This window comes from Ictalurus punctatus, chromosome 19, assembly GCF_001660625.3.
Source record: "Ictalurus punctatus breed USDA103 chromosome 19, Coco_2.0, whole genome shotgun sequence".
NCBI lineage: Eukaryota > Metazoa > Chordata > Actinopteri > Siluriformes > Ictaluridae > Ictalurus > Ictalurus punctatus.
In genome coordinates, this window is record NC_030434.2 from 18,044,682 (window position 1) to 18,061,534 (window position 16,853).

General features: G+C 40.8%; 1 protein-coding gene across 3 annotated transcripts in view; it reads right to left on the minus strand.

Moving 5' to 3' along the window:
- Window positions 1–5,249: 5,249 nt before the first annotated feature.
- Window positions 5,250–16,853, minus strand: part of lmo3 (LIM domain only 3) — a 42,145-nt gene continuing 30,541 nt past the window's right edge. For 2 of the 3 annotated variants that reach the window (XM_017493662.3, XM_017493661.3), the window contains exons 3-4: window positions 14,718–14,843; window positions 5,250–6,695 (exon numbers count right to left, since the gene is read on the minus strand). In XM_017493662.3, coding sequence (XP_017349151.1) covers window positions 6,590–6,695; window positions 14,718–14,843 — 232 coding nt within the window. In that variant the 3' untranslated portion in view covers window positions 5,250–6,589. 3 annotated transcript variants of the gene reach the window in all.

A 16,853-nucleotide genomic window follows, 5' to 3' on the forward strand; every position in this document is an offset into this window, starting at 1 on the left:
AAAAGGGGCTGAAGGATAAGGAGTCATTAAAGCAGCGTTATCTGGTCCAGATAGCATTGGCATGTCTATGTAGATCATTATTTTCACCCCTGGAGCCGTTTGCCAAACGAGGAGAGTCGGGCTATCGGATACGCGGGCTGATGCACACACTCTGGGGTCAGAGACAGCATGGGGATAAGGCCGCTAACGATACATGGCCTGGAAGTTAATGCACTTTCTAAATGTTCCTAATGATTTTCTGGAAGAAACTTGCATGATGAATCCCCCCCCCCCCCCCCCCCAATCTTCCTCTGTGCTTTGTCGACTTCTTGTTTGCTGAAGGGGGATGAGGCATGTTTTTTTTTTTATCTTTAATCTTTCTTTTCTATTTTTATCTTCCTGATCTTTAACAAATGCCCAGGCGAGTAGTAAAGGTCTGATACAATAACAACAGCATGTTAAATAAGATGCTGTACACACTGCCTCTTCGCCTGCACTCAGCGAATTGGCTGTTCATCAGTGCAAATCTCTCAGAGAGTAAGTGATGAAACATGTCTTTGTTCACGGAGACAGAAAAGTTATAAGGTGAGACGTTTGGGAGGTGGGGAATGCACTAGGGAGCTCTGGAACTTTCTTCCCAAATGCAGTAATGGCAGCTTTATGTCTTATAACCTTGGATGATTCAAATAAACCATGCAACAGTGGAGTTACAAAGGCTAAGACTGACATGATGTAAGGAAATTACATCATGTCAGTCTATCTCCCAACCCTAATTGAAGATAACAAAAATAATCCTAGATTCTTATTCAATACTGTAGCAAAATTAACTAGGAATATAACCACCACAGAAACATGCACACAATCACCACATCACCGTGACGATTTCATGAATGTTTTCACTGGCAAAATTTAAGATATTAGATAAAAAATTCAGACTATTAATTTAAAACCAGACAGTCTTATAATTAACCCTGTCGATAATAATATAGCCATATCAGATCAATGATTAATTTACGAACTAATTTAATTAATTTAGTATTAATTTAGTATATTAGATCCATACCTACATGTTTCTTCAAACAGATTATTCCAGAAGTAATCAAACCCCTTCTAAAATAATCAGTTGTTCCCTTAGCACTGGCTATGTACATAAGTCGTTTAAACTAGCCGTTATCAAACCCCTGATTAAAAAACCTGACCTCGACCCCTGTCAATTGTCCAGCTAAAGGCCAATATCAAATCTCTCGTTTATCTCCAAGCTCTTAGAAAAGGTTGTAGCACAGCAGCTATGCTCGTCCATACATAGGAACAACATCCATGAAATGTATCAGTCAGGATTTAGGCCTCATCATAGCACAGAGACAGTGCTGGTTAAAGTGGTAAATGACCTACTACTGGCCTCTGATCAGGGTTCCGTCTCCTTGCTCGTGTTGCTTGATCTTAGTGCAGCTTTTGATACCACTGATCATACTATTCTCCTTGATAGACTAGATGTTGTTACATTAAGAGAACAGCCCCCTCCTGGCTCAGGTTTTATTTGACTGATCGTTATCAGTTCATGAAATGGAGATTTTTCTGTGCATACTGAGGTAAAGTTTGGTGTTCCACAAGGTTCTGTTTTAGGCCCACTGCTTTTTACTTTATATATGCTATTTATATATAAACATGGAATTAGCTTCCACTGTTATGCTGAATGACAGACAGTTGTATGTTTCAGCAAAGCCAGATGACAGACAGCAGCTTAATAAAGTTGAGGAATGTGTAATGGATATTAGATACTGGGTGCTTACTAACTTCCTCTTACTTAATTTTGACAAGACAGACATACTTCTACCACATGCAGCTAGAAGTAAGCTTTCTGATTATATAGTATCTCTGGATGGTCTTTCTGTTTCATCATGTGTAGTAGTAAAAGACCTTGGTGTGATTATTGACTCCAGTCTTTCATTTGATGCTCATGTAGATAATATTAATAGGATAGCTTTCTTTCATCTCAGAAATATTACTAAGATAAGAAATATAATGTCACTACACGATGCAGAAAATTTAGTTCATGCTTTCATCACCCCTAGGTTGGATTATTGTAATGCCTTACTGTCTGAATGTTCCAGTAGGAGCATAAACAAGCTCCAGTTGGTCCAGAATGCAGCTGCAAGAGTCCTTACTAGAACCAGAAGATATGACCACATTTGCTCCTATCTTATCCACACTGCATTGTCTCCCAGTAAAATTTTGCATCGATCATAAAATACTACTATTGACCTATAAAGCACTGAATGATCTTGTGCCACAGTACCTGAGCAAACTTTTGGTCTTTTATGATCCACCACACATAGTGCAATCAAAAGGTGCAGGCTATTTGTTGGTACCTCGAATAGTGAAGGCTACAGCAGGGGGAAGAGCTTTCTCTCACTAAGCCCCACAGGTACGGAACAGCCTTCCAATTAGTGTTCGGGACTCAGACACAGCCTCAGTGTTTAAGTCTTGGCTGAAAACATATTTGTTTAGTCAAGCTTTTTGTGAATAGTTTTTTTTCTTTAGGTAAGGAGCAGATATAGAGGGCTCACAGGCAAAGAGTGTTGTGGTGAACTGGGATGTTTGGATGCTGTCCCATCCCTCCCCCTTCACACATTCACCCTGGTTTGTTCATGGTGGGGTGGCTGACTGCCTTATGTTCCAGAACACCCTCATATCTGTGTTGGCTCCTCGCTCTCTCTTTTAGTTGTGCTGTCATAGCTAGTCTTGCCGGAGTCCCTACTTGCATTCACGCAAACGACATTGTCCTTAACCATTACGGGACAATAAGCATACCTAATATTCTCTCCCCCTCTTTCCCTCTCTCTCCCTTGTTCTTTCTGTCCAGCTACACATGATACTCCTGAAATGCCAGTGATCCTAACCCATTCTGTTCTCTGTACCTGCCTGATCCATCCTGATGCCCTACTTCTGGTTGGAGTTTCCATCAATTGGAAGTTACATGCTGCTGCTGAGGATGGCCCTACATGGTGCAGCCTAAAGATCACTGGGACTGCTGAGAATAGTACCACTTGAAGATCATGGGGATGGCTTTGGACCTCAGCTCATGTGAACAGATATGCTATGATAGCCAGGACGACAAATTGCTATAATAGCCTCAGCTCTGTTATTCATGGTTATTCCTTGCCACTCATGGAGTTATTCCTTGCCACCGTCACCCCAGTTTGCTAATTAGGGACAAATTCATGAATTTAAAATTTATATTCTGAATTCATATATTTCTGTAAAACTGCTTTGGGACAATGTTCATTGTTACAAGCGCTATACAAATAAAATTGAATTGAACTGAAATTTAGGAAGTGACAACACAATATAGCAAAATTTGCCATTATTAGATTGTTGTAGTTACTATATTATAGGCTACACTTATTTGCACATAAACACTAATTGTAACATCACTAGTGTTCATAAGGATACATGACATTATTCCACTAAGTATATACTAACACGCAGACTGCTCCCTCCCCCCCATTTTTCATTTTGATGTTGCATTGAGTGTCAAGAGATAGATCCTTGACCTAAGGCTGTGTTATGACATTTTCCAAGCTGACTTATGTGAGAGCGTCATTGACAACTGACTCTGCACAGTAGTTCTGTTCTGTCAGAGTCAAATATTTAGTAATGGTGTGACAACCTGCCAAATGAGGTTAAATTGGAAGGTGAGAACTTCCAAAAGATTCTCTAGTGTCTCCAATATTTAACACTTTGTGGTAATAATATCATTGAAAAATATTCACTACACTGTAATAGTTAGTGATGATTTGATAGTCAAAACACTGTAATAACAAACATATAAGTGTGTATGTATGTATGTATGTATGTATGTATGTATGCATGTATGTACATATATTTTATTAATAAATTTGGTTATTTATTCATCTATTGAAAACCCATGCAGACATGGGGAGAACATGCAAAAGACCTTTGACTGGTGAAGTAGCAACGCTACCTGCGGTGCCACTCTGTCGCCCTCACTGCTAAAACATATTTTATAAAATTAAATCCAGTCATTCCCCCTAATTTATTACCTAAAATTTTTTAAGGTCTGGGAAATTGTATGGAGCTGTGAGATGGCGACACTACCTGTTGTGCCACTGCGCCAAACAACAGTGTATAATGCTAAATGTATTCATAGGACATTATACAGACAGCCTTCATAGAAAATGTTACTGTTGTTACTTGTAAAGCTTATAGCAATTTACAAGTAGAAGAACATACTAAAAATGATAATAATATTAGATGATAATAATAAGCCAATAGTAGAATTACCCAGTTGAACGACAGCATGCATTATTCAGTGTCTTAACTCTAAACCTAGAAATATTCAGTTCAACCATGTATGATTTGAGGATATATTTGCTCATTATGTTGTACATTTTCAAAGTATTTTTTCTCCCCCACCAGTTCTTCAGGGCTTATTGTAGCTTCAGACCAATCTCTCTCTCCATTGAGGGACTTAACAGCTTGAGTCTAATCAAAGACACTTTCCCCCTCTGTGTTTCAAGCTAAAGCAATTCAATTAGTTTAATTGGTCTCCTTATTATGGGCTATAATGAGATGAGTGTGCGCCTATTGTCAAACTTTACAGGCTACTTTAAACTGCCTCCCTAATTAGAGAAAGGGCTTTAATCTCACTGTTTTACTCGTACAGTAAGCCGGATTGTCGAGCATGGCTCTGGCTTTGCTTATAAGCCAAACTACAACAGGCTTTAAATGGTTCCAGTGTTTGTTCTCAGTCATGACCTGCAGAGCTTGTGTGAGTGTAGCATGAACTCAGCTTGTAGCTTTTACAATACATTAAAAGCCCCAACATTTCAACAGATGGTGATTATCTATGCTCCTCTACTCAGCTGATCCTCCTAAATGCACTCTAGAGCTGACAGATTCTCTTATACTCCCTGTTTTTCAGTAGAGGAAGAAAAGAGGGTGGCAATTTTTGAGTTGTGATGACAACAAAATGGCTGACAAAAATGATTGCACTTACTATCAATCATGGAGCAGAGAGCAGAGCATGGTCTGGTGGCTAGGCTAATAGAGTGGTGAATGGAGAGGCCTTCGATGGCTTCTTTGCATCTATACTTGTGCCCTTCAGTGAGGCACGTAACCTAAATTGCTTCAGTAAACACTCGGAGGTGGAAATGAATGCAGTAATGGGCAAAATCAGTTCACACTTCACACAAGAATTGGATTAAAGTGTTGAGAATGTTGGAAGAAAAGACATCTGGCACACAATGTTAACACAATAAAACTGTATTACATTTGTGCTTAAAATGATTACAATACAGTATTTACATGTGTCCTAAAAATAAACATCTCATGCTGAGTGACACTTAAAAGAAAATTATTTAATAGCAAGCCAAAAGGAATACTTTTTTTTTTTAAATATGTACAACCACCATTTACAAATGTTTGTCTGTACTTGAGGCTTTGCCATCACTTTCAGAAGGTAACTGAAGTGTCAGTTGGATGCTGCTTAAATGCGGTACAGTAGCGTTAACATGCACTTCGACAAACTCGTCAAATCCAGTAAATCAGAGGTTACACACCTCTGGTTTATGTGAGCTGACTTGTTCTTTAACATACCACAAGTGTTTGCCAGTGTGCAGTAATGAGGCCAGACTTGTGAAGTCTGGACAAGAGGCTCAGCAACTGGACAGTGATCCAATTCAAGTATAAACATGACAAGGACAAAGCCTCAATATGATGCGCAACAACAACCAAAAAAGAAAAGAAAAGGTTCAAATAAATACATTGTATAAAAGAAGTAAATCAGACACTATCCTCCCACCCCATATAACAAACTGACTTGTGCACCAAATCCCTACAGTGTCCTGACAATGATCTCTGGAGGCTGTTTTACATACAAAGCAAGCAGAACATGAATAATCTTAGTAATAAAGTTGCGTCAGTGTAGCAGTTCCAGCAGATTTGCTGAACCAATAGGAAAGAGGCGAGAGAAAGAGCTGAGTTGTGCTCAGCTGGACAGGGCTTTTTCTCATAAAAGGAAAAGAGAAGCAAAGTAATAGAAATAAGGAAACCCCCTCAACCTGAGATCTTATATTGTCATGGCTCCCTCGCTCCCAGCTGACAGGACTACATTTATACCTTTTCATCACTCAATGATTGTTTTCCCTTTTTTTCATTATGGTCCTTAGCCTGAGAGTGAAATGGGGGTCAGTGGAGAGGGGTCTAAGAATATGCTTGCATTTATTTTATTTTTTTTTGCAGGGTTTGATGTGTGTATATTTGTGTGAGTTGTCAGGCCATGGGGTGGATTGTCTCCATGGGGCCGTGGGTCTTAAGGGCAGGGGAGAAGAAGGATCATTTAAAAAGAGCCACAGCAATATCCAAGACCAGCGTCACTTTGCTCAGGGGGACTTGCAAAACCCCCTTCCGCACTCACAAAAGTCTCTATGGCTATTCTGTACAGCAGTGCCCCATAGTGGGCTTTTCTTATGTACATTATCAAGGATAAGGGCTGGAGAGGATGGTAGTGCTTTTGGTGTCTGACCGCATGTCCCCTTTCAGGTCCTCTCTCAGCTCTATCCCCACAAGCGAAAGTGCCATGTAGGGGTCAGCGGACCTGCGGGGCATAGCCTTCCTTCATCAGCCCCTCTTCATAGTCTGTCTGACACAGGATCATGTTGTTCTTCAGGAAGAATTTGTCCCCCACACAAAACCTGAAAAATGAGAAGAGGCACAGAGAGAAGGAAAGACAAAGAGAGGGGGAGTTTATTCAATGTGAGATAGTCATAGGTGGTTTCCATCTGGCATCCTAAAGCATTCTTGGGTTTGTCTGTCTGGGGAAACCCTTAAATCTTGTAAGTAGAAAATTTACAACCAAGGGTTTCCCCATTCACACAGGATTCCAAGAAGAACCCCTTACCATGAAAAAACATTTGAAGGGTCAGCCGTGTGCTTCCCTCAGCAAAGAGGCTTACTCACACAAAGATAGCCTTTTTGCATTGACAATGTGTTTGTGCTAGTGCCTTCTCAAGCCATTCTCCACTATTACTTACAAACAAATGATGAACACTAGGTTCTAGATGTCAAAATTAGCTTGATTCCAATTAATGATCCAAGGAAGCCATTTCTATATTGACACTGAAGGATTTGATATTGGTTGGTAAAATATGCTCTCAAAGCTTGACATACAGGATGAAAAAGCTTTCACAGCTGTTATAACATTGTCGGAAACAAGGGTTCTTGACAGATTCTTTGGATGGTTAAGAGTCCCAGCTGATATGAAATGGCATAATGATTATTATGGCTGCTGAAGTGAAGCACAGTAGTGGTGTAAAAGCATGTTTTTTTCTGCATTCTGTCTGGGAGTCCAGAAAGGTGGAATGGGGCATGGAGAGTGCTAGGGGTGCTGGTCATTAAGGACAGGGTTAAGCCTGCCAAGGGGAACTTGGAGTGCTAGGAGCGGCATTGCTAAAAGCAATAAAACACACCTGCTTAGAACAGTATATTTGTGCTGTGTATTGTTGCTTAAGCGTTTGACTTTGGATAGTAAAATATGTTCTCAAAGCTTGCAGTATACGTAAAAAGCCTGTAAAACCCTCAGCAGCATTAATATACTCACAAATCCGAAATCTGATAGTTCAGCTCTCAAACATGGGTCTCGAAACTGTTTTCATGTTCTCTGAACCAATACTGGCTCTGGCACTGAAAAGGTGTATGAGAGAACTGAGATGAGGGAATTTGAGACAATGAACACTAACCTGACCTCTAACTCTGAAGTGCTTGAGAGGACCTGACCTGAGGGAAGGTGCTGTGTTTACAGTGTGTATCTCTGGAGTGTATCGGTAGCGTGAAGCTGCTTCTTCACCTGCAACATGAATAAATCACAGCCTGGCCTCCACTCACTCTGCCCAATGGGCCACGGTCTCACTTGACCTTTTAGAGAGGAGATTATGTTGGCGAGGAGAGAGAGAAAGTGTGTGAGAAGGGTAATGATATGTGATACATAGGGAGGGAGAGAGACAGAAATGGAGAGAGTGAGGAGAAAGAGAAATAGGGTAGGAAAGATAAAAAAGGAATGAGAGAGAGAGAGAGAGAGAGAGAGAGAGAGAGAGCTCCTCTGTGTGCTGAGTTGTCCTAAGGGCTGCTTATCTTGCTCACAGCGGGTTCGACAAGGTCAGACTACAAGTGCGCAATTCTGTTTACCAGTGTGCTTCCCCTCCTTCTTTCTTGCCGCATGTGTGTGTGTACCTGAAACTCCCCCATCACCATTTTAGCTAGAAGATTAAAAGACTAGTTCACTTCTCAGCTTGAGGCTGGAACAGGAGCGCAAACAAACTCAGCAGGATTCAATCCCCCTGCGAGCCCATTTGCCTCCAATCAAGAGCTCTTAAATGTGCTCTGTTGACCACACTGCATTGTTTTAGGGAATAAAAAGATCAATTGAACAGAGACACGTTAACCTTTCCATCTATCTAGCAACCTAACAAGCAGTGGAGACAGCCCTGCATAAACTGTTTCTAATCACAAACTCTTTCCCTGTGAAAGTTTGTAAAAGATTGTATTAGTCACAGGTGACAGTGTCAGCCGGCAGCCGCAGCCATTAGCAGAATCAAGTATCAACAAGTAATATCCATTAATTGTGCTTGTTGACATGGTGATTAACACAAAGCAGAGGTGTGCTTAATGTAATGGTGTCGTTGGCACCAATAAAAACGTCCTGTTTAAATGACACATTCTTCCCAGGAATCCATTAGTGTCCATCTTTTTTGACACTCGGGACCCTCTCCTCCTCCTCCTCGTACCCCCATCCCTCTCTCTATCTCGCTCCTCCTGCTAACAGGAACCTTCAGTGTTTATTTAAAGCCTGTGTTTTCCGCTGCCTTTTTGTCCCATCACCGCCCAGTTTCACAGCACCAAATTGTTTCTGCTTGGTGAAATGTCAACAGTGCTGGTGACATCTGAGCGCCAATTATGACGAGGATATTGCAGGCAGCCCATCAGAGGTAGCAGTAATAAATGCCCTTGTGCTGCCCTCCATCTTGTGGTTCCTGTAGTCATTACAGATCACCACATGTTCCAACCACCAGCATTCAAACCCCAGCTTCGTGTGTGAAGCCCCCAATAACACTTTCTCACCGAGTTCAAATGCTGCTTCACTACCTTTATTTTTTTGGAAATGTAAATGTACGAATTTAAGCTGACAGCGCTCTAGTTCGTTCTTTCTTTCTGTGTTACTTTCTTTTCTTCCTTCTTTGTTTGTTTCTTTCATATTCTTTCTTTTAAATTTAAAATGATTCATTTTCAGAATTTATTTCTTGTTGCCTTCCTTTAGTCATTCTTTGTCTTCCTCGTTTATTTCTTTCCTTCTTTTCCTTGCTTAGTTTCTTCATCTTACTACCTTCTTTCATTCCATTTTCCCCTCCTATTTGTTTAATTTCCTTCTTTCTCGTCAGTCTTCCACTTGCTTCCTTCCTTGTATGTTCCCCTTAATTCCTTCCTTTCTTGTTTGCATCTCTTCTTTTTTTTTATTCATTTCTTGGTCTTCCATCCTTCTTTGTTAATTTCTCTCCCTTCTTTCCTTACCTCTTTATTTATTTCTCTTCTTCCTCTTTCTTGTTTTCCTTCCTTCCTTTCTTCTCTTCCTTACCTCCCTAACTCTTCCTTTCTTCTCTTCCTTGTCTTTACTTCCCCTCTCCCCCTTCCTCCTCGTACTTGCCCCCCTCAGGTCTGACAGTTGTGATGAATATGTCTATTGAGAGCCATCTAGCTGAAGAAAAGATTCCAAGGCAGCACCTAATGATGTATGACTACTTCTGCGATTTGCCTCGGAGGTCCATGTTAACTATAGTAGTAACATCTCCAGGACAAAATAACAGGCAGCTGCTAAATGAGGGATAGAGAAGAGTAGGGAGAACATGAAGCAGCTGGAGAGACTAGAATCAGAAAAGAGAAGAATAGAAGCAACTATTTCGTGCAAGTTCTTTGTTTCCTAGAAGTAACACTTGATTTGGTGTGGATCTGAGGGACAAGGTGGCCAATTGCAGCACACAGACTGTAGAAGTTCAGTCCCCATAGCAGGGGACTCCGGCAAGCTCCCCATCTGACTCTGACCCATGCTTGTGACCTCCTCCTGCCTGGCACCTGTGGCCTGAGCCCCTGTACCAGTCCCCAGAGAGTCTTTGGGCAGCAGTGGCCAGCCTCATCAGCACAAGGCAAGCCGTCTATAGTGGGCTGATGAGGCCAGAGTGGACAACAGACTCATCGATTAACTGTTCCCCTAGCTCTAATCTGTGTCTAATGGGTTGCTAGAGTCACTCAAAATCTAACACACACACACACACACACACACACACACACACACACACACACACACAAACACACACAGAGGTCAGTGCCCATTAACTAAGCTGAAGAAATAGCTCCAGAGTTTGTCGGGTTGTGAAACTCTGATCCAACTCTAAAAAACCAGACCAGGCTTCTACTAGAACTTGGTATTGTGCTATATCCTGAAATACAGTGACTATGAATGATTATCTCCTTGCTTGAATGGAGACACATAAATCATATCTGAAACATGCTATTCCGTGCAACCGATTCACATTTTGTCCATCTCACAGCAGAGAAATGAATTCAGATACAAACAGAGGCTGAGCTTTATATTTCTTTGTAAAATGTCTCTTAAAATGTCTCTCTAAATGGCTTCCTGGGCCTGGAATTCAGTGCGATGAAATCGGGATAATCGCTGGCAGTATGTAACATTTTCTCCTCTCAGCTGTGCTTTTGTGTGGGCTGCGGTGACTAATAAAGCTGCTAAAAGGAGATGATGGTTGTGTAAATGTGTGTGCATGGGGGAAGGGGTGGAGGGGCTGAAGTGTGTGTACAAGTCTGATTGTATCCATTTAACCACAGAGTGGGAATGTTGGGCCATGGTTGACCCTTTAGAAGGAGAATAATTACGTGCTGTGAACCCTGCTAACCTCAAATAGCCGTCTACGTGCATCACGAACCCACCGTTAGACCAAGGTAGCCATTTTGTAAGACAGATTAGATGTCTTCATGAAAGGCCACTGCGTTTTGTTATGTTTGTTTGAAGCAGTGTAATGAAAAAGCAGAGGCACCAGATGGATAGGGGTGCAATGCTGGTTAAATAAGTAAACTCTAGAAATCGATAGCTTTCGATTTCTATTTATTTTCACCAATCAATTTTCTAACTTCTTGTATAATATTACTATGAATGTACAAGGGCTGCACAGATCCTTCCCAGTCTCCAAAAGAGAATATGGCTGATTATGTCCTTAAATGCCAAACAGGGTTTATCTCCTGCTAAACTGGGCTTTTAGGGGATGTACTAGTTGGCGGTTGTTATTTATTTATTTTATATAAATAAATAAATAAATAAATAAATAAATAAATAAATAAATAAATATCAGTTCATTTTCACGCTTGTGATTTCCCCATTTTGGTTCCTTTGTACTTTGAACTAAATGTGGAAAGCAGGCCCAGAGTGCACAGCACTGGAAGCTCCTGATAAGCAAATCAACATTCAAACCCAATTCAGCGCAAGTGCCAATTGAAAGCAATGGGAGTGTGTCCACCCTCAAATCCTTTTTAAATATCTATTGCCATCGCAGGCAGCTGACAGAGTCTGGATGGCCTTACTGATGTTCATCCAGGAACACCAAAGTGCTGGTAGGCTGAAACCGGGTTGTAGTGCTGACAAAACTGTAATGGAGAGGCTTTCTATTTATCCATCTGTTTTTCATTCAGAGAAGTGCATGAAGTTTTGTGAGGTGCTTTTCATGAAAAGCGATGCACAACAAAGCTGCGTAGGCGTGTCAGATGACATGTCTATGTATGTCTGTAGAGATAATACCATGTCAAGTTGCTGACAAATGAATTGGCATGTAGGCTAATGAGGTGGATTTATATAATCACACTGCTGATGCTCCGTTCTCCAGTGTTTTCAGCTCACAAAGAAAAGAAGGTCTCGCCAATATACAGTGGGCTGACAGCTAAATATGCATCTCGAACTCTCAGTATTGAAAAGATGTATATTTGAGACTCAGCTTGTGCATCTCTGTGGGTGAATTTTCACCTTGTGTTTAATCGTCAGTCATGATTATTTTTTTTTATATCAGCAGTTTTGCAGTTCCGGAGTCCACCATACTTCAGCCATTTCCCTGCTCAAATACATACATATTTGAAGGGCCATGTGACTTCCAGACCCGCCTATAAAAATTCCTCTAAACACCCATGTCTCAAAGTGTCAAGAAACTGCTGCAAAAGTCTAGCCTCTGGGTGAGAAACAGCAGCAATTAGTGCAGACACCACACCATAAATCTTGTTGTGAGGGCGGGTGAAATTGTGATGGGCAGGCGTGGCGGCGTAGAGAGGCCTCAGCAGCGAGAGTGCATTCCTGACGTCGATTTTATTAAACACTTGATTGGCTGGCCTAATGTAAAAAGAAAGATTTGCCTGGTTCTAAATGGGTTTTAATGCCGGGAAGGCCAGTGGACCAGGCTAGGCTCTCGCTGATGAAGATTAGCTGACTCCTTGCATTAGGAGAGTGTGTCTCGCGCAGACAAGTGAAGTGGCAAGACAATAACCCGGTGCTAATTGTGCGTAACCAGAACCTGCAATCTGCCCTTCTGATGTGCACTGCTCTTAGGGTTTGTGTGTGTGTGTGAGAGAAAAACTGAGAAACAGACAGAGGTATCCACTCCACTGGCTCTTCCAAGTATGAAGGAGATTGATGCTTGCAGTTGTCCATGGTGAGCAGTGAAAATGGACTCACACATACGTTTATCTTATCAAGAAATAAGCATAAACTTAAAACAAAATACGTCTGAAAATAGCGAGTGAGGTGATTCAAACTCAAACACCAGTAAAGACCCTAATAGGGATGGGTGATTTTGCTGACACAGTTATAGAGTGAGCAATAATCACTTTTAACTATTTATTTTTGTTTAAAAAAAAGAAAGAAATGTTTGTCAGTAAAAAAAGTGTTTATTGTAACACCAAGGCCAATAGATTACCAAAAAAAAAAAAAAATCAGATATGCGTGTAACAAACATTTCTTTATAAATTTTTTTTTTTACTCATTTTATGTGGATTTGTGTGAAATAGTGATCACAGAGATGCTGAAGCAGATTCAAAGTGCATAAACCTTTGCAAGCTCTCATTTTGAACTGAAATCAGAAACAGTTTAAACGACAGTCATTGATTGCAATTTGGATATCCTTCATCTTGGATGACACCCCGAGCATTTTTAGATATCCAAAATGCTCACACACTGCCGATTTAAAGTGTTGTTTGTAGTGAGAATAAAGTTGTGGTGTCGCATCCCTCTGTCATTGTTTACACCATGTCTGCTCTCTGTAGGTGTCTGATTAGCCGAACTGAGCAAGCGGCACTCCTCACATTCACATGACTCGCTCGTGAGAGGAATTTGCAGGGCAACTTAGAACACTGATCAAAAAAAATAAATAAATTTAAAAAAATGAATTTGACAGGATTCTAATGTTTCTTTAGTTCATAAACCATGATGATTTTAATACAGTGTTTCATGACTAATACATGCCCGAGTAAGGTCTGCTGTACAGGGGATCATTAGTGGGCTATGTCCTCCAAAATGGGATACTACATCTCCTAATATTTGTATTTCATTCATTCGTTCATTCATTCATATTCATTAACCACTTCATCTTGGTCAGGGTCATGGTAGATCCTGGAACGATAGGTCAGAGTCTATCCTGGGAACACTGGGCACAAGGCAGGAATGCCCTCTGGATGGGATGCTAGTCCAAGTACATGCACACAAAAATACACCAAGCCGTATAAAGTTATATTTTTGGGAAATGGGAGGAAATTGGAGAACTGGAGGAAACCCAATTGGACACAGGGAGATCGTGCACTATTTTTTTTCCTTTCTCAAAAATATTTCTACTTTTAATAGAATGAAATAAAGTTCATCTCCATGTTGTTAATCTTAACATTAGGTTTCCCTATAACATTTAGTGGAATGAGAGGTTTTAGGAGTGTGTGTGTGCGCATGATTGTTGAATTTGCTGTCAATATACCACTGACCTCTTAATTGTGGGTAACATTAGCTGTTCAATTGCTAGGGGAAAAAAAGCACACGTGGAAATATTTCCCTGACGCTTCCCGGAAGCCTTCGTCGATGAGAGCCTTTTTCTCTCAAGTAAGTGAATTAAGAGAACTTGCCAGTTTGATAAGAACCTTCATTAGTCAGCAAATATGGACCAACACCTTTATGCTAGTTCAGAATCTCAACAGTTGGTTAGTGGATTAGTGAATTATGACTGGTGGAAAGCAAAACCAATGTGTGTAAAAGATAATCAGAGTGAATATGTATTCTAAGATATTTAGATACATTTGAGTGTGTATGTGTGTTGGCTGTCCGGAAAGTTCATTTCCCAATACAATTTTATACAATTTTTACTGCTGAATGCCTAATAACCTTTCATTAGACTGGTTATGGCAGTGAAAATGTGTGTATTTGTGTATTCTGTGTTTATGAAGGGGGGCAACGACGACAACACACTGCTGATTAATATGTAAAAAGATAACTGATAGACATCACTTATATCTAAGTGTCTTTACGCCTCATAAACATATGTGCTTCTGAGCTTCAGAGTTTGATGGAAAATACCAGCAAATGCAGTGGATCTGATCAAAGCTCGCGGGTTGGGTAGAGACAGACAGGCAACGCTCACCTCTGGTTACAGAGTTGGCAGGCAAAGCAGTCCAGGTGATAGACATTCTCCTTGGCTCTCATGACCATCTCGAAGGCTGGGATGAGCTTGCTGCAGGCTGCGCAGTTCCCCGTCACGCCAAACAACCTGCCAAAACATGGGAGAAATCGAGTGTTTTGAAAGACCATCACTAGATAGCTAAGGTTCAATACCACAATGCAATAGATTGCACAGGGTTGCTTCTTTGGTTTAGCTCTTCTCCCCATAGCTCCTCATTACGTTTCAGTGTGATGGGTTAAACAATCATAATAATAATGGCTTCGAAGGTGCCCTAAAGGCACAAGCGACAGTTCCAAGTGCACTGGAAATATCACGCAATGACTAGTGCTGCTGACACTGACTCGACAAGGTTAGCACCACAGAGGCCGAGCAGGGACTCGGCCTGGGAAAGATCTTATTATTTGAGAAGGTGTCCTCAGAACAGAGCGAGAGGGGAAAGAAAGAGAAAGAGCGAGAGAGAGAGAGAGAGAGAGAGAGAGAGAGAGAGAGAGAGAGAGAGAGAGAGGATTCATTAGGGATTCATAGCTGTGACTGTGCTGCAACCTAGTCTGGGTAAAAAGGGGGAGAAAAAGAGAGAGAGCAATCTGATAACAAAATCATATAACAAAATAACCTATTAGGCAGGCTTCTCCAGGCACTTTTAGCCGTCGTTGTTAAAATGATAAAACTGCATGCCACTCTCAAAGCCTGTAAGAGATCGCAATCTGATAAATGATCTCCAGGCCTGTGATATGCAGGGTTGTTTATTAACCTTCGGAAAAAAGCATGTTCCCCACAGGCAAAGCATACAGCAGATAGACTGCGCTCTTATGAATACCTACAGAATTAAGGGATCCCCTCAACACACCTTGGGACAACAAAGGCTATCGTCTGTAGCGGTCAAACTGACTAACGGAGAGCAGAAGGAGGCTTCAGCTGCAAGTTCAATGACAAAAATGATTAAATCAAGTACGTCTCTCCTTTTGAGCTGTCTAAATATAGCTACATTTGTGTTATCTTTTTCATCCTACTCATTTCTCTCCAAATGCCTCCAAAGGGCTTAATATGAAATACATGAAATAATGAATCTGTCATTATAAGAAGCCTTGGATCTAAAATTGCTAAATGTGAATGTAAATTTGCACTGTGGATTTATAGTGTGATAAAATGCATCCCCAAACAAGCATGTAAGCAAGGAGATGTACTTTCATACAATTATGCAGAATTAAAATTGAAATGCAGTCAGACATGTGCACATATGACTCCAAAAAAACAAAAACAAAGTTAAGATTAAACCCTGCTTTGTTTAAGGTGGAGAAAAACATTCCGAGTTTCACCTGATGAATGACAGATGATGCCCATATGAAAAAGTGACGCCTCCAGCTTTTTTGTTGTCAGGTCGAATCAAAATGGCACTGCATTTTTTCCCCCCACTCACACAATCTGTCTTCTTCGACTTCCCATCTCTTGCAAATTTAAAGTGGCCCATGCCTTTAAATGGACTTGTCACGCTATTTTCATTTGAGTGAGTGGGTGCAGAGCTGTGGGCTTTCCAAATACAAAAAGCTTTGCTTGTACCACTAAGTGAGGAATAAACCTGCCTTTATCTGCCTGCTGTCTCTCAGCTTCAACCCAAAAAGAGCACAGTGTTAGGAACATAGGAAATCATATCAACAGCTGGACTGCTGTTTTAACAATCTACAAAAACACAGACCGCTGCATTGATGACAGTTTGTACAAAACCGCACATGTAAGGTTAAAGATTGTTTGACAGGTCACTGTATGCATCCAAAGAACGGGATATACTGCTAAATACGCAAAGACTGGAGCGAAGACAGTACAGGCAACTGATACGAAATTAATAACAATAATAATAACAAAAGTAATAATGTGCAATAGGTGATATTTTGTGCTTAAGGACATGGGACTACTACAACTTCATTTTAGCACATAATATAGTTTAATGCATAAAGGAAAATAATATTTAATAACTGTAGTTTGCAACAGACAGGAGTCCCATCCAGGGTGTATTCCCGTCTCATGCCCAGTGTTCCCAGGCTAGGCTCCGGATCCATCTAGACTCTGAGCAGGTAAAAGTGGATATTTAAGCTGAATGAA